The 25,300-nt window shown below is 41.1% G+C and overlaps 1 protein-coding gene across 8 annotated transcripts in view; it reads right to left on the bottom strand.

The window, feature by feature from the left end:
• Positions 1–25,300, bottom strand: part of DISC1 (DISC1 scaffold protein) — a 403,406-nt gene that overhangs the window by 270,747 nt on the left and 107,359 nt on the right. For 6 of the 8 annotated variants that reach the window (XM_025386847.1, XM_025386853.1, XM_025386862.1 and 3 more), the window contains exon 4: positions 3,408–3,558. In XM_025386847.1, coding sequence (XP_025242632.1) covers positions 3,408–3,558 — 151 coding nt within the window. Of the gene's footprint in view, positions 1–2,867; positions 3,559–8,592; positions 8,689–25,300 lie in introns of those variants that run through there. The other 2 variants (XM_025386838.1, XM_025386935.1) reach the window with 2 other exon arrangements.

Genomic DNA, 25,300 nt, shown 5'->3' with positions numbered 1-25,300 from the left:
AGCTGTAAGAAGGGGGCCACCATCCTGCAGTGCCTGGAATAGTAGATCCAACTGGCAGCTTGCATCCTCAGCATGGAAAAGCTGCATGCACTCAACGCCAGCCTGTGAGAGCAGCTGCAGGGGCTGTACCCTGCAAAGCCACAGGGGTAGGGCTGCCCAAGGTCACAGGAGCCCACTCCTTGCACCAGTGTGATCTGTATGTGAGACATGGAGTCAAAAGGAGATTATTTTGGAGCTTTAAAATTTAATGACTGCCCTTCTGGGCTTCAAATTGCATGGGGCCTATAGTCCCTTTCTTTTGGCCAATTTTTCTCTTTTGGAACAGGAGTATTGACCCAATGTCTACATCTTGGAAGTAACTAACTGTTTTTATATTTTACAAACTCTCACAGGCAGAAGGGACTAGCTTTGTCTCAGATGAGACTTTGGACTTTGAACTTTCGAGTTAACACTGGAAATGAGTTAAGACTTTTGGGAATGGATGATTGTATTTTGCAATGTGAGAAAGACATGAGATTTGGGGAGAACATGGGTGGAATTATATGGTTTGGATCTGTGTCCCCACCCAAGTCTCACGTCAAATTGTAATCCCCAATGTTGGAGGGCAGGGTCTGGTGGGAGATGACTGGATCATGGGGGTGGATACTTCATGAATGGTTTAGCACCATTCTCTGGCACTATTCTCATGATAGACTTCTCATGAGATCTCGTTGGTTAAAAGTGTGTGGCACCTCCCTCTTTTCTCTCTCGTTCCTACTCTGGCAATGCAATGTGTGTGCTCCCCTTTCACCTTCCACCATGATTGTAAGTTTCCTGAGGCCTCCCCAGAAGCTGAGCAGATGCTACCATCATGCTCCCTGTATAGTCTACAGAACCATGAGCCAATCAATCTTCTTTCATTTATAAATTACTCAGTCTCAGTTACTTCTTTATAGCAATGGACTAATACACTCTCCATCCAAATTGCAGGTAGGGCTAAAAGGCAGCACAGTGCACTGATTCAGGGCCAGGATGCAAGCCAGACAGTTGGGTTTCTGTCTCCCTCAGCACTCACCTGCTGGTTGGTCTGCCTAAGTTTGTTAGCTTCTCTTGGGCCTGGTTTCCTCATCCTAAAATTCAGGTATAGATGTAGATAACGGATCTCTATACACATAGATATCAATGTATAAAATAATATTATATATAAATATATGAAATATATATAATATATATATTTAATACTATATATAATAAAATAAATAAAATAATATATATAAAATAATAATACCCCTTAGAATTGTCATGAACATTAAATGAGTTATTTAAATGAATGAATGACCAAACTGTAAAACTGTAGTCTATCCATACAATGGAGTTTTTTTTTTTTTTTTGAGACGGAGTCTCGCTCTGTCGCCCAGGCTGGAGTGCAGTGGCCAGATCTCAGCTCACTGCAAGCTCCGCCTCCCGGGTTCACGCCATTCTCCGGCCTCAGCCTCCCGAGTAGCTGGGACTACAGGTGCCCACCACCTCGCCCGGCTAGTTTTTTGTATTTCTTAATAGAGACGGGGTTTCACCGTGTTAGCCAGGATGGTCTCGATCTCCTGACCTCGTGATCCGCCCGTCTCGGCCTCCCAAAGTGCTGGGATTACAGGCTTGAGCCACCGCGCCCGGCCACAATGGAGTATTATACAGCCTTGAAAGAAAGGAAATTTTGACACATGCTATCAGATGAACAAACACTGAAGACATTATGCTATGAGAAATGTCAGTCACAAAACAGCAAATATTGTATGATTCCACTTGTATGAGGTACACAGAGTAGACAAATTCAGAGAAATGGAAATTAGAATGTGATTGTCAGGGGCTGGAAGAGGGGAAGGGATGGGAATTTATTTCTTAATGGGTACAAAGTGTCACCTGGGGAAGAGGAAAAAGTTCTGGAGATGAATGGTGGTGATGATTGCACAACATTATGATGTATTTAATACCACTGAACTGTATACTTAATAATGGCTTAATCACTCAATCACCATCACTTAAGATGATGGATTTTATGTTATGTGTATCTTACCACAATTTTAAAAAATGGAAATAAGTTAAATGAGTAACTTGTAAAGCACTTAGTAACTGTTATGAAAGTGTTTGTTAAATAAATAGAAACATAAAAAATTAGCTAAATTTATTGTGCCTCAATTTTCGTGCCCCATTTTTATATGCTAAAAATCTCCCAAGACTGGAGTAGAGGACAAGAAATAACCCCAAAGATAAAAGAATGAGAGAATTACATAAAAAGTCAACTTGGGAGTGGTCTCATGTGTGAAAGAAAGAGGAACACGCAATGTTGCAATGATGTCTCAATGTCAGATTAGAAAAGAATAAAAATGGCGAGGTGAAATTTACTCCCTATTGAAGAGAACCATGAAAAAGTTCACTAAGCAAATAGTTACAAGGAAGCACCTACCAGGTGTCATTCACTCTGCTATATGCTACTGGCAAAACTGAGAAAATAATTGGCCTCACTGTGCAGGCAGGCTTTAGGGAGGTACCAAAATAAACTAAATGTATAATGCCATGTACACTTAATAGGAATAGGCCAGAAAATCTTGTGATTGTCAGGGTCAATTGGAAGTGAGAAATAAAGTGGAATTGTTGTTGGTAACTAAGTAGAAAGAGACCTGAATTGTGATGAGGCTCATAGCATTCATAAAACACCTGTTCCCTCTCAGACTTTTACCTGGGGAGAGAGGGAACACGCAGGTAGATGGAGCAGTGGTTCTCAGCCTTTTTAAGCATGCCAATATCTGGGAGCCACCCTTGCCTCCCACACCTAGACATTCTGACTTAGCTTGCCTGGGGTGGAGCCTGGACATTGGTAGGTTTTAAATCTTTCTAAGTTATTCAAACATGCAGCCAGGACTACAAGCCACTGGATTAGAAGCAGCAATTGCTCTCTATGTATTACTGATCTCAGAAGAGCCTTGGGTGACAGAAATAGCAAACATTGCTCAGGAGTTGGAGGTAGTTAGGAGGAGGATGGATTTTCATCGCTTGGTCAGAGGGGACCATCTGTTTATCTTACAGGCTTAATATGATCACAGGACACCAAGCTGCCTCAACAAGAGGAAATTACCCCCACCTTCTTAGAAGGGTAGCTTCCCAAGAGATGCTTCAGACCTGGGATGTAGTTGCACTTGAGGAGGGTCTCTCTCTGTCAAGTAGCAGAAAAGTCTTCTTTCTAGAGAAGAATGACCCACATGGGTCATCCCTCACTCTGGAAGAATCCCCACCTTCTCAACCAACAAAGGGCCCTACCCAGGAAAGGCAGCCGAGGATCTCTACAGCTAAGCTCCTCCCAGCTCTTCACTATGTGGGAGCTGAGAGGTAGGAAGAAACCTGAGGGGAAAATGGTGACAATGACAAGTACTCACTGCTGAGTGGCCCCACGGCGCAAGGCAGCCTGGACTTGTGCTGCCAGGTGACCCAGGAAGCTGCTAAGAGCTGGCTGCCTTGAAGGAAGCTGAAAGTGCAGGTTGATTTTCTCTTGTTCCAGGTCTTCTAATCTTTGTTGTAATGTCTCAGCTGGAAACCCAAAATGATGAGAGAAAGGAAAAAAGAACCATGAAATGCAAAATAGATAACTCCAGTGACTCTTAGCTCCAGTCGTAGTCAACTTTTGCCTCAATGACATCATGAGAAGGTTACTAGTTTCTAGGCCAGCACTTTTATCTCTCAGTTGGTACTTCTAAGAATCTTCTTTGCACCAACAAGATGGCTCTCCTATCTTTTATTCTTTTAACTCTCAAAGATCATTGTTGACATAGTGATATGATGGTCATAATTATGATCTTCACACAGAGGGATATTTAATATTAATTATTTTAAAAGCACAGTGAGCATTTTGGGGAAAAAACTGTAATTTTGGTGAGTTCTATATAATTACTTTTTAAAAAAAAATCAGTGCCCAAGTTTTGATTTTAACATTTCCTCAGCAATTGCACATCCAGATAGAGCCAGGTCATAGTTACTAAAGCCACAGAAGTGATGTTCGAATTCTACCATGCTATAGATGACTATATATCCATTTCTGCTGTAAAGTAGGGGTTCTATTATATTTTAATGACCTTAAGTCTCCTAGCACAAGGTATAAATATAGAATCCTTCTAACACAATTTTTTCTTAAAAAAATAAAAATAAAAATAAACTACAGATCATTTGAAAGAGTGATGTCAGCAGATGGTTGATTAGAGATGCCTGGAATTCTGCCTGCCCCCCTACCCAACCAAGAAAAGGACCAAGGCAATGAATAAACAGATAAGATTTGATTGGAGTATTGAAGGGAGGGTGCTGGAGGGGGAGTGAAGATGCAACTGTGGTGAATGGCAGTCCAGAAAGGCAGCATGCAGGCACTCAGCCTCTGCAGCCCTGTATCCCCTGTTCAGATTGAATCTGCCTGGAGTAGGAGGGACTTCTCATTGCATGGAAAAGATAAACAGAAGGACCTCATCAACCCCTGTTGACACAGCAAACACCTACAGTCCTTACAAAAGGAGGATCTCACAGTTCTTGCAAGCCCTGAGTCCAGTTTGGAGAGCTGCCAGGAATCTGCACAGCTGCATTGCTCCAGATTAGAAGCATAAGGTATGCACTCCCTACCCCTATCCCACACCCTCTGTTGAATCTTTGAAGAATAATTAATACCAATTCTTCTTAAACTATTCCAGAAAATTAAAAGGCAAGGAATTCATCCTAACTCATTCTACTCATTACTGACACCAAAATGAGACAAGGACACAACAAAGAAAACTACATGCCAACATCTCTGATGAAAAGAGACACAAAAATTCTCAACAGAATATCAGCAAACAGAACCAAACAACACATCAGAAAGATAATATACCATGATCAAGTGGGATTTATCCCAGGAATGCAAAGATGGTTCAAAATATGCAAATCAATAAACATCATACATTTCATCAATAGAATGAAGGGCAAAAATCACATGATCATCTCAATAGATGCAGAAAAAGTTTTTGATAAAATTCAACGTCCCTTCATAATAAAAAAATTTCTCAACAAATTAGGTATAGAAAGTACCTCAATGTAATAAATAGCATGTATGAAAAACACACAGTGAGTACCTTACTGAATGGGGAAATGCTGAAAGCTTTTCTTCTAATAAATGAAACAGCACAAGAATGCCCAACTGTCACCACTCTTATTCAACATAGCACTGGAAGTCCTATTCAGAGCAATTAGATAAGAGAGAGAAATAAGAGACATTCAAGTTGGAATGGGGGAAGTTAAATTGTCCCTATCTGCAGATTGCATGCTCTTATATCTAGAAAAACCTAAAGACTCTAGCAATAAAACTCTTAGAACTGATAAATGAATTCAGTGAAGTTACAGTATACAAAATTAATATACAAAAAACAGTGGCATTTCTATACATGAACAATAAACTAGCTGAAAAAGAAATTAATAAGGAAATTTCATTTACAATAACCACAAAAATATTAAAATACCTAGAAATAAATTTAACCAAGAAAGTGAACGATCTCTACAAGGAAAACTACGAAACACTGATGAAAGAAATTGAAGAGGATGCAAGCAAATGGAAAGACAGCCCATGCTGATGGATTGTAAGAATTAATATTGTTGCAATAACACTGCTCTCTCTATCAAAATACCAGTGACATTTCTCACAGAAATAGAAAAAAAAAATCCAAAGGACCCCAAATAACCAAAGTAATCATAAGCAAAAAGAACAACACTGAAGATATCACACTACCAGACCTCAAAATATACTACAAAGCCGGGGTAACCAAAACAACATGGTACTGGCATAAAATTAGATACACAGACTGCAGGGGCCTTTGAAAACAGTATGCTGAGAATAGATAGGGCTCAAGGGCAGTATCTCCAATTGAACTTTTAATGAACTCCCGTAGGTGCCAAGAAGGCGGGCAGATAAGGAAGAGCATAGAAACAAGGAACTGAGTAGAAGGTTACATGTGGGAAAAGAAAGTTTGTTTTGCATTGCATTCTTTCTGCTGACGTGGGGTTTATGGAGTATAAATAAAGTGAGGCGGAGGCTCTGAGCGCGGCCGCCATGTTCTCTGTGTGTCTTTGTCTTTTGTGTGTTCTTTCATTCTCCACCACCCCCGGCACGGACCCCAACAACAGACCAATGAAACAGTATTGAGAATCCAGAAATTAATCCACATATATACTGCTAACTGATTTTTGACGAAGGTCCCAAGAACACTAATTGGGGAAAAGAAGGTCTCTTCAATAAAAGGTGCTGGGGAAACTGGATATCCATAGGCAGAAGGATGAAACTAGACCCCTGCCTCTCGCCTTATACGAAAATCAACCCTAAATGGATCAAAGACCTAAGTGTAAGACCAAAAATGATAAAACTATGAGAAGAAAACACAGGACATGAGTCTGGGAAAATATTTTATGAATAAGATTTTAAAAGCACAGACAACAATAGCAAAACTAAACAAGTGAAATTTTATCAAATTAAAAATCTTCTGCATAGCAAAGAAAAAAATCAACAAGACCAGGCCCAATGGCTCACACCTGCAATCCCAGCACTTTGGGAGGCTAAGTGAGGAGGATCACTTGAACCCAGGAGTTTAAGACCAGCCTGGGAAACATGGTGAAACCCCATCTCTACACAAAACACAAAAATTAGCCAGGCATGATGGTGTATGCCTGTAGTCCCAGCTACTCAGGAGGCTGAGGTGGGAGGATCACCTGAGTCTGGGGAAGTCGAGGCTGCAGTGATCTGTGATCATGCCACTGCACTCCAGCCTGGGGAACAGAGTGAGACTCTTTCTCAAAAAAATAAAAGAAACAATCAACAGAGTGAAAAGACAACCTACAGAATGGGAGAAAATGTTTGCAAACTACCCATCCAACAGGAGATTACTATCTAGAATATACAAGGAACTGAATCATCTCAACAAAAGAAAAACAATCTAATATAAAAATGGGCAAATAATCTGAACAGACATTTCTCAAAAGAAGGCATAAAAATGGCCAAAAATATATTTTTTAAAGCTCAACATCACTAATCATCAGGTATATGCAAATCAAAATCACAATGCGGTATCATCTCACCTCAGTTAGGATGGCTATTATCAAAAAGACAAACATAAATAAATAACAAATGCTTGTGAGGATGTGAAGAAAAAGGAACTCTTCTACACTGTTGGTGGGAACGTAAACCAGTACAGCCACTATGGAGAACAGTATGGATGTTCCTCAAGAAACTACAAATAGAACAACCATATGATCCAGCAATCCCACTGCTGGATATTTATCCAAAAGAAAGGAAATCAGCATCTCAAAGAGACATCTGCACCCCCATGTTCTTGCAGCACTACTCATAATAGTCAAGATATGGAATCAATCTAAGTGTCCAACAACAAACGAATGGATAAAGCAAATGTGGTATATATCCACAATGAAATACTATTCACTCATTAAGAATGAAATCCTGTCATTCTTGGCAACATGGATGGAACTGAAAGACATTATGTTAAGTGAAATAAGACAGGAACAGAAAGTTAAACATGTTTTCATTCATATGTGGAAGCTAAAATGAGTTTGTTTTAATCCATTTTGCATTGCTATAAAGGAATACCTGAGGCTGGGTAATTTATAAAGAAAACAGATTTATTTAGTTCATGGTTCTGCAGACTTTACAAGAAGCTTAGTGCCAGCAACTGCTTCCAGTGAGGGCCTCCGGGAGCTTACAATCATGGCAGAAGGCTAAGGGAGAGCAGGCATGTCACGTGGCAAGAGAGGGAACAAGTGAGAAATGCCAGGCTCTTTTAAACAACCAGCTCTCATGTGAACTAATAGAGCGAAAACTCACTCATTACCATGGGAAGAGAATCAAGCCATTCTCGAGGGATCCACTCCATGACACAAACACCTCCCACCAGGCCCATCTCCAACACTGGAGATCGCATTTCAACATGAAATTTGGAGGGCACAAACATCCAAACTGTATCAGGGTTGATCTCATAGAAGTAAAAAGTAGGATAGAGGATATTAGAGGCTGAGAAGGGAAGCAGGAAGAGAAGGATAGGCAGAGATTTGTTAAAAGTTACAGAATTACAGCTAGATAGGAGGAATAAGTTCTAGTGTTCTACAGCAATGGAGAATGACTATAGTTCACAATAGTATATTTTACAGTTTCCAAAAGATGGAAGGATATATATATATATATATATATATATATTTTTTTTTTTTTTTTTTGAGACGGAGTCTTGCTCTGTCACCCAGGCTGGAGTGCAGTGGCACAATCTCGGCTCACTGCAAGCTCTGCCTCCCGGGTTCACGCCATTCTCCTGCCTCAGCCTCCCGAGTAGCTGGGACTACAGGCGCCCGCCCCTGCGCCCGGCTAATTTTTTCTATTTTTAGTAGAGACGGGGTTTCACCATGGTCTCGATCTCCTGACCTTGTGATCCGCCCGCCTCGGCCTCCCAAATTGCTGGGATTACAGGCATGAGCCACCGCGCCCGGCGATGGAAGGATATTGAATGTTCCCAAAACAAAAAGTTAATGAATGTTTAGGCTGAGCGCGGTGGCTCATACCTGTAATCCCAGCACTTTGGGAGGTTGAAGCAGGTGGATTGCTTGAGGTCAGGAGTTCAAGACCAGCTTGACCAACATGGTGAAACCCCGTCTCTACTAAAAATACAAAAATTAGCCAGGCATGGTGGTAGGCGCCTGTGATCCCAGCTCCTCAGGAGGCTGAGGCAGGAGAATCACTTGAACCCGGGAGGTGGAGGATGCAGTGAGCCGAGATTGCGCCACTGCACTCCAGCCTGGGCAACAGAGGAAAACTATGTTTCAAAAAAAAAAAAAAAAAAAACAACAAGATAATAAATGTTTGAGATGAGGGATATGCTAATTACCCAGATCTGATCACTATATATTATATGTCCTGAAGCATCACTATGTACCCCATGAATATGCACAATTATCATTTGCAAATTTTTAAATGGGGGGAAAAATCAATTGACAACAAATAAAGATATTAAATTTTAATTAAAAAATTTTAATTACATATTGCATAATGCTCAAAGAATGCACATAAATAAAATGTTACACAAGTTATAAATATGTTGTGTTTATCAGTGGCTCATTATTAACGAGGATCTCGGTACTATTAATTTTCATTTCTTTTACATGGAAACATTGAGAGGAGAATTCTGTAGATACTCTTTAAACAATCATTTATGAGTTTAACAGGTGGTGTTTTTTCCTAAGTTAGTTAATAAAAACTTCTCTATCTATCTGAAAGGCTGTTGGATCCATAGGTGAATTGAAATGTATTTCTAAAATGCAGATTAGGCTGATCTTTATGTAGCTTTTGAATTGTTCTGTGATGAATGGGTCCTGGAAAATGAACTTTTGCTATTTGTTGGGATTCTCTTACTGGCCCTTATGTGGGAAGTTTTGGTTGTCTCTCACCCATTACATATATTCCACCTTTGTTTCTTATGGAAAAAACACTATGCTTCCTGGCACACAAAAAAAGATTTATTCCATGTTCTTTGCTAATAAAGAGTTGGTATCAAATTATTTTTTAAAAAATTTAAGTAAACTGCAGAAATTGGAATCCATTCTAATGAGAACTTATCTTCAAAATCAAATGCCCAAAGAATTAGAAAGTTTCCCATAAAACTATTTCTGCAGAAATGGAAGGACTGGGTTTTAAGATACCATCCATCAGAGCTTCCCTTCTGGTGGTCCTTGGCAGGTGCACTGACACCTTGATCCTCTTCACCCTGGAGCAGTGGGTGGGCCCTAGGGCAGCCCAACATCCCAAGCCATCACCTCGGGCCATGAGCACTTACTACTTACCCCAGCGTGCACTACAAACATTATCCTTTTTTATGTCATAATGAGAAAATGTTTGAAGAGTCTCTACCCTAGATCACAAAGACTCCTTTATGTTCTTATGGTTCTATAAGCCATTTTCTAAGGAGGCCATTTTGATAAGACACAAGTCTAAATCAAAACACACTTTTCAACAAGCTTGTCATTTTGAACAAAACCTTTTATCATACACCAGCAGAGGGTAACATGAGTCGCAGTGTGCCTCTCAACCTAACTCTTTTCCTGCACTGGCCCACCCCTAAGGCACACACCTGGGTACCAAAAAGGTAGAGGAAAGGGCAGAAAACTTATGTTTCTGGGGCTGTTAAGTGAAAGACATTCACATAAACTTGCCATATGCATTGAAACCTATAGCCGGAAACTAAGAGCATTTACCAACAATTCATTCTAAGGATACTAGAAAAGGTCATCTGTCCAAGATCAAGTCCCAGGTCATTAGCAGACTTCTCAGTCTGTGCTACCTTCTTCAGCAGTTACTGCGGAAGCTAATTCAGACACCCCACTTAAAATATGCAGAAGAGTCTGGCCTGATAAGACCTTCTAGGATAATGCTGAAGTGTACCCATTCCTTAACTGACAGCAAGCATTCAAACGATTACATGATTACTTTCCTAATGCTTTATTTCTTGTTCTACAAAATCAAAACTTTGGTGAAACGCAATAAAGTTCTTGAATTATGTGTTCTAAGATAGCATCCTGATACAGTCATAATGTATGTAAAGATGCATCCAGATCTGTTCCATAGGGGTTAGGAGAAAATCTGAGTTTTCTCCAACTCTGCCATTTCTAGCTGTCTGACCTTTAAGTTACTTAACCTTTCTAAGCTTCAGTTTCCTGCTCTGTAAAAAATGGGGTTAATAATAGTATCTACATCATAAGGTCTTCTGAGGATTAACTGAGATAATCTATGCAAAGCATTTAGCATCATGCCTGGCACTTTGTAAGTGTTCAAAAGGATTGTCTATTATTAGTAATGCCATTAAGTACTATCTTCAAATTCCAAAAAAAAATTAAAAACCCAGTCTAGCCTCCCTCTGCTATCCACCATATTCTAAACTATACCCGTCCGCTGCCAGATGAAAAGTTCTCAGAGAATGCAGGTTGATCCAACAAAATTAAACACTGGAAATGGTAAAACAGTTGCCAAAAATTACACTCACAGTGAATTCCAAAGGAAGATATAAGTGATCGCAGAAAGTATCTGTGATTAGCTATGTTCTATGCTGCTACTCACCTTCAAAAGTGTAGGCATCAAAAGCTACTATTTTCTCTCTCTCTCTCTCTTTTTTGAGACAAAGTGTTGCTCTGTCACCTAGGCTGGAATGCAGTGGCAGCCTCCAACTCCTGGGCTCAAGCGATCCTCCTGCCTCAGCCTCCCGAGTGGCTGGGACTACTGGCATGTGCCACCACACCCCGCTTTTTTTATTTTTATTTTTGTAGCTACAGAGCCCTGTTATGTTGCCCAGGCTGATGTCAAACTCCTGGGCTCAAGCGATCCTCCCACCTCAGCCTCCTAAGTAACTTGGGTTACAGGTATGTGCCACCAGGCTCTGCTTTTTAAATTATTTTTTCAGAGATGGGGTTTTGTCATGTTGTCCAGGCTGGTCACAAACTCCTGACCTCATGTGATCCTCCTGCCTCAGCCTCCCGAAGTGTTAGGATTGTAGGCATGAGCCACCAAGCTCAGCCTCAGTTATTTTTTATCTCATGATTAGAAAAGGGCATCAGGATGGTCCAGTAATTGTATAGCTTCAGTGATTATCTCCAATTTCTAAATTATCTCCTACTCCAGCCTCTCTGGGTTCCCCGAATGACACCCCTATTCACTAATTAGATATTCCAGGCAGAGGGAGCTCCCAGAGAGTGCAAAAGCCATGAGGCAAACACACGCTTCAATATGTAAGGAACACTCCCAGTAGGGCGAACCAAGGGGAAAGTAGTAGACGAGGGAGAGAGGGTATGACAGTGGGCTTGATCTTCAGAGCCACGTAGGCCGTTGTAGAGGACTTTGGTGTTTACCCCAAGGGAGATGAGAGCCATTGAAGGGTCCTGAGCAGGGGACTGGCACGATTCAGCTCATGTTTAACAGGATCACCTGGCTGCTCTGTTGGGAACACATTGTAAAAGGGCAGAGCCCAGAGACCAGTCACAGGGTCACCACTATTCCCCAGGCAAGACCTAAGGATAGCCGGGACCTAGAAAAGAAAGTGCAGGTGGTGAACGGTGGTTGGATTCAGGATGTTCTCTGACAGATCGGACATAGGGAACCAGAAAAGCAAAGCTGCCGTGAGACGAGCTGGGAGCAGGGTTCAGGGGAATCTGCTGTTCCCATTGCCGGAGTCATTCTTCCTCCACATCCAGCCCAGGCTAAGTCTGCCTCATCCATCAGTCCCCAGTATCTCCTCCGGTCCTGCCAACCCTCCAGGTAGGCTCCCTGCTCCACCAGTTCCCTAAGCACAGGCAGGTTCTCCTTGACAAGCCACCACACCCTCACCTCCCACATGTTCGAGGCCTCCTGCATCCACACAAGAGATGCCATGACACAGTGTTGGTCATTGTATAGTGACCTGCCCCGGGGATGCTGCCTGGCTCACAGCAAATGTTCACAAAAATGTGTCTCATTACAGTGAACTTTAGATTCCCTTGTTTTGTTTCTTGTTTTTTATGTTTTTCGTAAACCACTTTAAACCCTTTTCATTAGCAACTAAATGAATAGAAGACATAAATCTCATCAAGTCTTCAATCAAGTTCACTGCCTACCTACCTAGCAAAATGTTACTCTGCCTTGCAAGGGCACGATCCCATCCAGGCCTACAGCTTCAGATCCTTTGATTTGTCCTCTTCCTACGTTTCACATCCTTGTGAGTCTCTCATGGTGTTTGACATATTCACATCTTCTCCATTTCTACTGCCCCCAGCCTAGCCTGAGTTGTCAGCACTTCTGCAGGGATGAATTACTCCCTGCTTAATCTCTCTCACTCCTTCCGTGGTTTCCACACATCACCAACAGAGCGGCCTTCCTAACGCTCAGATGTGCACAAGCTGATAAACAAAATGCAGAAACATCTGCTAGGACCTGGCATTACTCCAAGTACTTTTGTACATGTTACAGGTTGAGCATCCCTAATCCAAAAATCTGAAATTTGAAGTGCCCCAAAATCTGAAAGTTTTTGAGTGGTGACATGATGCCACAAGTAGAAAACTCCACACCTGACCTCACAGGCCACAGTCAAAACGCAGCCAAAACTTTGTTTCATGCGCAAAATTATTTGGAAATTTGTATAGTATTAACTTCAGACTATGTGTGTAAGATGTACAAAAAACATAAATGAATTTCATGTATAGGCTTGAGTCGTATCCTGAAGATATCTCATTATATATGTGCAAATACTCTAAGACCGCCCCCCAAAAATACTGGAAATTTGAAACACTTCGGGTCCTAAGCATTTCATATAAGAGGTACTCAACCTATAATACAAAATGTTCTCAAAGGCCTGGAAGACTCCATGTGAGCTCCAGAACAAAGTCCAAACCTCTGTCCCTGGCATTCATGACCATGAGTGAGCTTGCTCAGCCTCCCTGTCTCTTCTCCATGCCAGCACTCTGCTCCCGAGTCATGTGGGGGACGCATGACATTGGAGAGAACACAGAATCACAACACTAAGGATCGGGGTACCCAGATCCGGGCAACAGCTTGGACACTAACTGTGCATATCCTATGTGACAAATCACTTACCCCACTTAAGTCCCAGAGCCTCATGTGCTAAATATGACCAATACCTCCACAAGATGTTTTTAAATCATGATTGTTACAAAACAACAAAAAGGTGCATCAGAGACCTCCTCGTCTATGTCAGTTTGTGATGCTATTACAGAGTACCATAGACTGGGTAGATTAAACAACAGAAATGTTTGCCCACAGTTCTGGAGGCTAGAAGTTCAAGATCAAGCTGCCAGCATAGGTTCTGGTGAGAGCTGCCATGTTGCAGGCAGCTGCTTTCTCATGGCAGAAAAGGAACAAGCTACCTCTCTGGTTTCTTCTTACAAGGGCACTAATTCCATTCATGAAGGTTCTGCCCTCCTGACCTAATCACCTCCCAAACACTCCACCTCCTAAAACCATCGCATTAGAATTAGGGTTTCAACACAGGAATTTAGGGAGCACAAACATTCAGTCCGTTTCACACCTCAACAGGGGAAGGAGGAAGCTTTACCCAGATTGGCAATCTTTGTCCATGTGATACAGATGATGTGGAAATGGTTCCTCTGGGAGAGGAGAGTGTTTGAAAATGATTGACAATAAGATTTTTTCACCTTTCAAATGCCGTATTTATTTATTATTTCATGTGTCACTCAATTAATAATACTTCGGGTAAATCAACATTGCTAGACCATTGGGCTACAAAGATGAACAAGACACATTGCTAGTCCTTGAAGAACTCAGTGCCCGAGACTGGGGTCAAAATCATAAATGGGCCTTCTTTTCTCCTCCTGTGCAGAAAAGGTGGCAGTGAGCTGCCCCACTGGTAAGTTGGGAGCCTATGCAGGAGCACACAGGTGGTCCGCTCACCAGCACTGAGGAGGCAGGGGCTGCCACCAGAGGCATCTGGTGGCACGCAGGGTGATGAGCCCACCAGGGCCTGGGGATGAGGCACATTGAGGGGAACACAACAGCAGATGGGGAAGACAGCTGGGATAAATGGGAGATAGGTTACATGGAGAAAAATGTAAATAAATGGAGCAGTTAAGGATATGAGGATAAAGAGGGCCAGATTCCTGAGTACTGGCAAATGTTCATCCAATCATGGAAATGGGGAAGGGTAGAAAAGATTCAAATGACTTGCAGTGGAATTGGAAACATTACCATAAACTACTAGTTTTTAACATGCAAACTCACAGGTGAATATGGAAATAGCTACAGAAGCATATGTGTGCATTTATGTACATTTTCTATATTTACCTACTGAGAAGGCCTATGAGTAATGACACCTCAGTAGCAACGAGCACACCAAGCACACAGATCCTGATTTCTAAACTCCATCCATCCATACAAGGAACCAGAGCTCCTGGGAGAAATGGCTGAGGCCAGGGCTGAGGCAGGGGCAATACAGATGTGTCTACAGCATCCTGATGTACAAAAAATTAAGAAGTACTCAAAGGCTGATGGGGACATGTCAACAGAAGACAAGAGACACCTTGAAGAAGTTCCTGTGGTCCAAATCTGGGACATTTTGAGAATCAAAATAAATAATAGTAATAAAGTACAAGCCTATTGAATAGAATAGGAACCAACACATGCATGCTAATAGAATGTTGACTAATGGAAAGGAATGATGAAATAGAGGTTTGATGGGGAGTAGGCATCAGAATAATCATAGACTATCATGCCCACAACATACTATTCAGACATCAAAGGAAACATGGGAACTTAGTGCTGGAGAAACCAGGCAGCCACAGCATGATGGGGTGATGAAGATTACCATCCACAGTGGCGGGAGAGGTCCACACTGTGTGACACCTGATGTGAAAGGACAGTGTCATTTCCAAGAGGTTCTCATTAGGGTTGCATGACCTGACCCCGGTCATGAGGAAACATCAGAGAGACTCAGGCTGAAGGTCATCCAACAGAATGTAAGGTCTATACTCCTGAAAACTTTCAAGCACACGGAAGACAGAGAACGACTGAGTACTAAGGAACTGCTCAAGCAGGAGGAAACTTAAGAGCTACAACAACTGCATGCAATATGTGTTCCTGAGTCAGAAAGGAGAAAGGAGAAAGGAGCATTGCTGGGATGCTTGGTGAAATTGAATGGAATCTGTAGACTGAAGAAGAGTGTTGTATTAATGCTGACTTCATGACTCGGAGGAAGCTGCAGGTTGGTTGTGGGAGAGTGTCCTTGTTTGGGGGCATACACAATGGGGTACTTAGGAGTGACGGGGCATCATGACTCATACCTGTAATCCCAGCATTTGGAGAGGCCAAGGTGGCAGGATTGCTTGAGCTTAAGAGTTCAAGACCAGCCTGAGAACATGGCAAAACTCTATCTCTACAAAAAATTAGCCAGGTGCAGTTGCACATGCCTGTATTCCCAGCTACTCAGGAGACCGAGGTGGGAGGATGGCTTGAGCCCAGGAGGCAGAGGTCACAGAGAGCCGATATCATGCCACTGCACTCTAGCCTGGGCAACAGAGCAAGCCCTGACTCAAAAAATAAACATAAAAATAAAAATAAAACTGCAGCTTGCTCTCAAGAGATCAGAAAAAGGTTCTGATAATGAGTGTGTGTATCCAGCTCAGGAATGAGCCAGCTCAGAAACAAAAACAAGGGAGCTATGTGAGCTCTATGTAGCATACTTGTGACTTTTAAGTGTGGAATTATTTCAAAATAAGTTGTTTTTTAAAATATTAATACATATCCCCAGCACTACAAGCGCTGTATTTGTGACCTGCCTGTTCTAAGTCCCCTCATTTGTGTGAACCGTATTGTGCCTTTAAGAAAACCTTCTCTCCTATTCTCCTTTCCCTGTTTGGCCCAGTGGTCAAAAAAACATAACTCACCTTTCTCTGACTTTTCTTTATTTTAAATCTCTGCGTCTTTCTGTAGATATTGTTAATGTGATTTCAGTTTATAGCTCAAGGTTTAAGACCAGCGTGCTGACAAGTGTATTGCACACAGCAGGTGCTGAATAAATGTGGTTGAACTCATCTGACTAACAGAACAGCAATAATATTAGAAATATTACTTGCATTTTATAAGCATGGCTGAATAGTAGAAACAAAAAAACTGAAAATTAACAAAGGAAGATATTCCTAAGCAGTAGGCAAAATAATGCATTGAAGAATATGTTCCAATTGATAATATAAATTCTATTTATGAAACAAACATGTTTTATTCATAGGACCTCAGCAATAGAAATGTTAACCATCATCTCATTCTATTCTGAAGGAAGTGAATGTTATTTTTTATGCTACTGCAACATACGTGTTAATGTTTAATTGAAGGTCAATGCTCATCTGGTATTCTTTAGTACATCAGTAATAACTGACTGTTACTTGGGTTACAATAAGGAAACAGAATGAAAGAAAAGGGCTTTCTAATCTATGAATAAATAATCAAATAAGCATTTATAAGCAGCAAGAAATCTTCACACATAAAGACATCCTGCTAAATAGATTCGATTCCCACTGCCTTGTTGTATCTGCAGGATGACAGAATATATAGTATAGACCACATTCTTAGAGGCTGTGTAGCCATTCTAATTCTAAGGAGGCCTTTTAAAGTTACAAAGCAATAAACGTCTTCATAAGTCATTTTTCTTTGGTTTTTACATAATGGCCAATAAATGAAATTCTCTGAAAGCTGAATATTCTAATTCCACATTACCATACATACGATGAGCGAATGACCACTTTGCAGAGAATTAGACTGTAATAAAATGTATTTCAGACCAACCTGAGCACAGCTGAGCCAGTCTTAGACATTTCAGAACACTAGAGTTTGCTGAGTTCATTTTCATGAAAATCAGCCATGACTGGGGCACTGAAGACTTCAAGCATAATAATCATTTTTGAGCATCTGCTACATGCCCAGAGCTATATGTATATTCTTTCACAACAGTTTGCAGAGTAAGAATACAAATGCAGAAAGTGAAATTCAGGAACTTTAAGGAATTTTCCCAAGACCTCACAGCAAGAAAGTAGCAAAGGCACAATCTGAACTTAATCTTTTTCGGTGCTAACCTCTGGGCTTTTGCTATTACATTTCCCAAGAGCCATCCCCAAAGCAGTACCTTCCCCTGTAGTTTCCTCAGTGACACAGGGGTCTTGCCTAACTGTTTGATCTGGGTCCCTGGATACTAGGGGATCCACAAGGCAGAAACAGAGCCTCATTCAGCTCTGTCTTGCCAGTAACAAGCTCAGTGCCAGGCATGCAACAGCCACTGGTAAATGCTGAATAAATAAATGAATGGGGCTGGGCACAGAGGCTCATACCTGTAATCCCAGCACTTTGAAAGGCCAAGGCAGGAGCATCTCTTCTGCTCAGGAGTTCAAGACTAGACTAGGCAACATAGCAAAACCCCATTTCTACCAAAAAATACAAATAAGTAGCCAAGTGCAGTGGCACATGCCTGTAGTCTCAGCTGTTCAGGAGGCTGAGGTGGGAGGATGGCTTAAGCCCAGGAGGCAGAGGTTGTAGTGAGCCAATATCACACCACTGCACTCCAGCCTGGGCAACAAACCCAGACCCTGACTCAAAAAAAAATAAAATAAAAATAAAAATAAAACAAATGAATGAATGTTTCTGTTTGGATGAGGAATAAGATAAGCATAGAAAATAGCAACCATTTTATGAGCACTGCTATGTACCAAGCACATTGCTACATATCAATCGTTTTCTCCTCACAATGATCCCATGAGAGAGTGGTGACTCCCACTTTGGAAATGAAAGACAGAAGCCTATAGAAAGTTTGAGATAATTTTCAAAATTAGTTACACAGCTATGTGCATTCAGAAACAAAGCCAAGGTCTGTCTAACTCCAAACCTATGTTCTTAACCTCCATGTTCTTTCTACAGGAAAGATTCTATGCTGTCACTGTGACATATCTGGAAATACATATTTGCATGCCTTATACAAATGCAAACTATTCTATCAACTCATTTTCCACCGTGTCCACCTCTTTCCCATAGGAAGTATTCAGTAGCCAAAAGAAACAAACAAAAAAACTCTCAAAAATGGAAACAGCCTCAGATCCAATTCTAGGGGAATGGTTAAGTAAATTATGGTATATCCACTCATAGAATGGTATGTAGTAAGTCAAAGAACAATTAGGAAAACAGGAAATATTTTAATATTACAAGATAAATCAGGATACAAAATATGTAAATATTATCTGTACTTTTTATTAAAAGTATGTTTTTTAAAGGTCCCGGGGAAGAACTAAGAGTTTTGGCAATCAATCAGCCAGTGTGATTATGAGTGACTTTATCTCAATTTCTCTACTTACAAAGCCAGCTACAAAATTTGAGTTGTTTATTGTTTAGAAAATTATTGTATTATTAAAATAACCTACAGGTTACTTATGCCACTCTTTGATTTCTGCATAAAAATGGAGATTTGGTTTCTTCAAATGCTTAATGCTAAACAGCTTAGGGTAAGCTTGATTTCCATAGCTCATAGATCTTTTCAGTGAACACCAAAGAGGATTTTTAGAAATGCTGTATTTTAAGCTTGCCCAATGTGTGGAAAGAAGACTGGGAAATCATTTTGTTGTGATATGAAAGGAAAAACAAACCTCTGGAGATGATACAAAAATTTTGGAAGACAAGCAATAATTTAACTGTGATATCTCCCCACTCAGCACTTAGCCTATTGCCTTGTTCTTGATACATACTTGTTGCTTTGCTGACACATTTCAGTGGGATATGTGGTTTTGAAGCAAGTGTTCTTCCCCAGCAAGAATTTGCCAAGTAAACGAGTCAAGTTGTGAATGACTAAAATAGAAAAAGTACTTACACCAGGTCTTGAGTGTGTCATATGACTGGCAAGCTCTAGCAAGCTCATGTGTGTGCATGTGTGTGTGTGTGTGTGTGTGTGAGAGAGAGAGAGAGAGCACACATGCACATGATGCCAACAGGCCTTGCAAACATGCTTATAGTTGCTGTTTATAGACAACACAAAAAACACAAAATTTCTCAGGATCACAAGCTTCTGAAGAACAGGCTTGATTATGGGTTCCTCTAAAATCCTCATTGCCCCACCACTTCAAAGAGATTCACAATAAAATGTTCTTTCACCAAATGTCAATCATCAAATGTCCCAGGGAAGTAAATGACCAACTGAATTTTTGCTACTTTTCATTAAAACCTCAGATTTTCAGAACTATACATTGTTTCTTCAAGTATGTCTTCATAGATGCTATGGAAAAGTGAATCACTTATATATGTGGTCCAAGCTCATGGTTCAGGCTCAGGGATGGAGGCATCCTCACTCACAACTGTCCAGGGAAGAGAAATGAGTTTGTCCACTTCTTTTTAAGTGCAATAGAAAGTGCTTACAAACACTCCCACCACCACCACCACCACCACCACCACCAGTCAGGTCATCATCACCATCACCACTCCTACTACCCCCATCACCACTTCAGCCATCACCACCACCAATACCCCTACCACCAACACCACCACTTTTACCATCACCACTCCCCAACCATCACAACTATCACCACCACCCCTCCCATCACTACCATCATCACCATAACTCATACCACCACCACCACCACTACTCATGGCACCACCACCACTCCCACAATCACCACCACCACTACCACTCCTACCATGACCACCACTACGACTTCTCCCACCACTACCACTACCACCATCACTCCCACCATCACCAACACTGCCACAACCACCACCACTCCTACCATCACCACCACTACCACTACTAATACCATCATCACCAGCACTGCCACAACCACTACCACTCCTATCCTCACCACCACTACCACTATCACTACCACCATCACTCCCACCATCACCAGCTCTGCCACAACCACCACCACTTCTACCATCATCACCACTACAACTACCACTATCATTCCCACCATCACCAGCACTGCCACAGCCACTACCACTCCTACAATCGCCACCACTTCTACAATCACCACCATCACCACCACTCCTACAACCACAACCACCACTTCTATAGACACCAGTACTCTTACCATCACCACCACCACTCACTACCACTACCACCATTCCTACTGCAATCACCACCATTCCTACCATCACCACCACCCCTACCATCACCACCACTCTTGCCATTACCACCACTCCCACCATCACCACCACTCTTGCCATCACCACCAACACTCCTACCATTACCACCACCTCTACCATCACCACCACTCCTACGTACCATCACCAGCAACACTCCTACACTCTTTTTCAGCAAAAATCTGCCAAGTAAACATCACCATCACTCCTACCATCACCACCACTATCACTCCTACCACTACTATCACCACCACTTCTACCACTACCACCATCACCAACTCTGCTACAACCACCACCATTCCTACCATCACCACCACCACTATCACCACTACCACTGCTTCTACCATTACCACTACTACTCCTACCACAATGACTACCACCACTCCTGACACTACCACCATCACCAACAACACTGCTACAACCACCACCATTCCTACCATCACCACCACCACTTCTATCACCACTACCACCGCTTCTACCATCACCACCACTGCCACTGTTCCCACTACCATTACTTACACCACCAACTCCACTCTCACATTTACTATCATCAGCACCACGACCACTGCTATTATCACCTCCACTAGCACTCCAACCACTATCACCACTGTCACAGTACTACTATCACCTCTACTTATTAGTAGAAAGAGCAAACTATCCAACTTTCTACCTGTGTATTAAGATATATGCATTGAAAGCACTTACTGGAGAAAAAGGAACATTCCTTAGATCATATCCAAGTAGCCATAATACAGAGAACCCAACAGAAATAGCAAAAGACAAAATGTCACTCAGCCACACAATGAAAAATGTCAAAAAGGACCCACATCAAAATATGAATGGTGGCCATCTCTACCAAGGATCTCTACAAAGGATATTTTTCTTTTACTTATACTGTATATCTCAATGCCTACATATTTTTACAATGATTATGCATTGTTTAAATAATTTTTTTAATTTCTAGTTTCAGAAATGAAAGATAATTTCCAACTGGTATCTTCAGGCATTTCTCAGTAGGATTCTGTCTGGAATCGATTTGCATAAATTATGAAGCCAAACAGAGCTGAGTCTGAATTCCTGCTGGGGCACTTCTCATCTCTGTGACCTTTCTGATCGATACAATGGACACGAGGTTGTAAAAAAATTCATGATGTGATGTATGAGAAACCCTAGGCACATAGATGGCTAGTTTTCATTACCTGTCAAGCCTTGCTATGCTATCAAACTCAACGGTAAAGTATGCACCCACCCACCTTTCTCATGTAGCCTTCAAGTCAATACAATCTTGGAAAGTCCTCATGACAGTGGAGGGCAAGAGAGGACTTTATGGCTGACCAGGGGTCCAAGGTATTCACACTATAGGGTCAGGATTTAAGAGCATGAGTTCTGAAAAAGTTGTCTCAAGTCAAACTCTAATTTTACTCTTTACTAGCTGCATGATCTGGAACAAGTCAGAATCTCTCTAAGACTCAGTCTCCTCGACAGTGAAAGGGACAGTGAAACTACATCTACCTGGTGACTTTGTTGTAACTCCTGAGAGCAGAGTGTCTGGCTCAGGGTTTGCAGAGTGTCAGGGAGAGCCATTGCCATGGCTGTGAGGCAGGGGAAGAAATATTCCAATTAAAGATGCTTTATAAGTCAACTTGCTAAAACTATGCCCAAACAGAATATGTGCTAAGAAAGCAGCTTTTGCAAAAACCGAATAGACTGTATCTCTTGGTGGCACTTCTCAGTTAATTTGAAAACTTTTGTAAAATTCACAGGTCTTTCAGTGCACAAAATCAACATAATCTTGATATGTTAATAAAAATATAACAAAGTTTTAAGAGTGATACCGAGGTAGGAGGTGGGGCTCAGACACCAGTCCTAATTGAGGACTGGTTAAAACAGGGAGGCAATGGAAGCACCTTTTCAAAGACACACCCAGCATGCCATGTCAGTTTACCATTGCCATGGCAACACCTGAGAGTTTCCTCCCCTTTCCATGGCAATGATCCAACAATGCAGAAGTTACCACCCTCTTCCTAGAAATTTTTGCATGAACTACCTCTTAATTTGCATGTAATTAAAAGTGGGTATAAATATTACTGCAGAACTGCCTTTAAGCTGCAGGAGCAATCACAGAACTATACCACTGCCACTTCAATAAAGCTGTTTTCTTCTACTACCGTCTTGTCCTTGTATTCTTTCCTGGGCAAAGCCAAGAACCCTCCCGGGCTAAGCCCCAATTTGGGGCTTGCCTTTCCTGCATCAATACTGCCTAAAAACTGGGCTACAACAGAATATCCTTTCAAGGTCCCTTCTCAATCCTTACAATATTAAAGTGACATTCAGGAACCTAAGCCTGGAACCCAGAACTTCCATTTTCCCATTTTGGGTTATACAGGGAAATGTGATAGATCAGGCCTACACACAAAACTGTGATTCTTTTTAGCCATTTAAAAATATGTAAACTCTGAAAGAGAAACTTATTTAAAATGTAATGGCAGGCTCTCCTACACAAAAATAATTTTACACCATATTCTTCATTTTAATTGAATTTAGATATATGTTCAGTCATCACCAAAATGGGTTAATTACTTAGGCTACGACTAACTCACTTAGCAATCTAGGTGCACAGCTGATAAATGACCAATTCTGTGTAATGAATATTGAAGTTTATTAGATATAGTCTAAGAAAGAAATTAAAAGAATAATTCTTTATAGCATACTATCATATCCTACCCCAGCCTACCAACAAGGCCATGGGAAATTTCTGGCTAGCAATCCGCCAACTTATACATTCAGCCAGTGGTTCTTGGGCCAATTCCATATTAACAGTAACTTTGTAGAAACTGCACTATTGAAAAATGTTTTATTGAGTGCTGTGTTCACTAACTACATTTGGGTGACAAGATCAATAGAAGTCCAAACCTCAGCATTGCACAATATACCCTTGTCACAATCCTGCACAACATGTACCCCTTGAATCTAAAATTTAAAAATAAAAAATAAAAATAAAAGGTCAATGTGAGTGGCTGCAGGAATGCGGGGAAAAAAATAAAATCCAAATGGTCACTTTTTTAGTTTCTCCTTCATTGGCTTCTTTATCTTCTCCATGTCTACAAGGGATTTTGGACACTGGAAACACTATTGGCACTGAAGCTATTTTTGGAATCATACAAATGAACGAATTCAAACGCCATTCATTATTTCTCTCTACTAGTTTTTGGTTGCAGTCAGTGTTCACTATTAAACTGGACATGGCATTTAATTCGTTCCTATGAATAGATTTTTCATGAGTAATTTGCTCTGCTGGTGTTTTCACAAAAAATTAGCTGGACATATCTGCTTGTCAGTGCTCAAAAACCACAGGCTCTCTCACCCTTTTAGTGGTAATCGCTGCAGCCTGTAATCTTTTAAGACGTAATTTTTTTTTGTAGAATATTTTTCAGCACATTCAACTCTAATAGAATTCAGAGTATGAGAGGAGCACTAGTGAGCAACCACCATCATCATTATTTTTTTAAATATAATTCAAACCACATTGATGTGTATATCCCTTTCTGGGAATGGACAAATGGAGCACACCAGTGTTAGGCCCAAAGCCAAGGGGGTTGTACAAAATTGGTCTCTGGCTAATGACATGGCACAGGAACAGTTTAAATTCTTTGAGTGACGTAAAGGTATCAAGATACAACAGCTAGTCAAAAAATAAAAAACCCCTAGAGGATTAAATAAAATATTTCCACTAGCCTGAGCTATTCCAATTTGGATAAAATCCAATCAGAAGGCATAAGCATTCTAGAATATTAGTTTCTTGGAACAAAGCAGAATTAAGCTATTTTCTTTTGGCTGAAAAACAGCAATACAAATAAAACAGTGACCTTCAATTCAAAGGCGATGTTAACAGAGAGAAATCACAAAACAGCAGTCAGTGATAAGAATAACTAACAAAGAGCAATGCTTCTAGCACACTGTGAACCTGCATATGTACTGGACTCAAATATGCCTCTATAAATACTAAGGAGATGCTGAAAGACACACTGTAGAAGGCTCTGTGGGACACATTTTAGAAGTACCTTCTCAAACTCCTCAGATGCCATGCAGATTTTAGAAATAAAATTTCATTAAATGGGGACATTCTCCAGAGCAAAAATGCAATCGTAACAGAATGTAGATGGAAGAAAGACCTCAGGTCCTTGGTAGAACCAACTAAGTTCACCTTGTGGTTTCACATCAAGCAGTTACATCCTTGGCCATTAGGCTCTTCACTGGTTAAGCGTATAACTCCAAGGACAGAGCTCCAAGACCTCTGAGCTACAAAAATAAGAGTAGTTGGCAGTTCAGTGACTCTTACTAGGTATTAAAGCCTAACTCCTGGATCCAGATGGGAACTCCTGGTAGGCGCTATCCAGGAGTATGAGGACTAAGCCAGAGGCCCCTGAAGACAGCGGGTGTTTGTGCCTTGTTGGCGGCCGCTTCCCCAGCATCTACCGCACTGTGTGCTGTAAAAGGCAGTTAAGATTTATAAAATGAGTGAGAAGACAGTCTCACTTTAACAAGAGACATTCTCTTTAGACACTTTAAAAAACAAATCTTGGCTTTATAATGCTTTCAGCTAGCATCTTAAAGATTAAC

The sequence above is a fragment of the Theropithecus gelada genome, chromosome 1 (assembly GCF_003255815.1).
Source record: "Theropithecus gelada isolate Dixy chromosome 1, Tgel_1.0, whole genome shotgun sequence".
Lineage (NCBI taxonomy): Eukaryota > Metazoa > Chordata > Mammalia > Primates > Cercopithecidae > Theropithecus > Theropithecus gelada.
The sequence above is the reverse complement of the archived record's forward strand: the minus strand, read 5'-3'. Positions and strand labels throughout refer to the sequence as shown.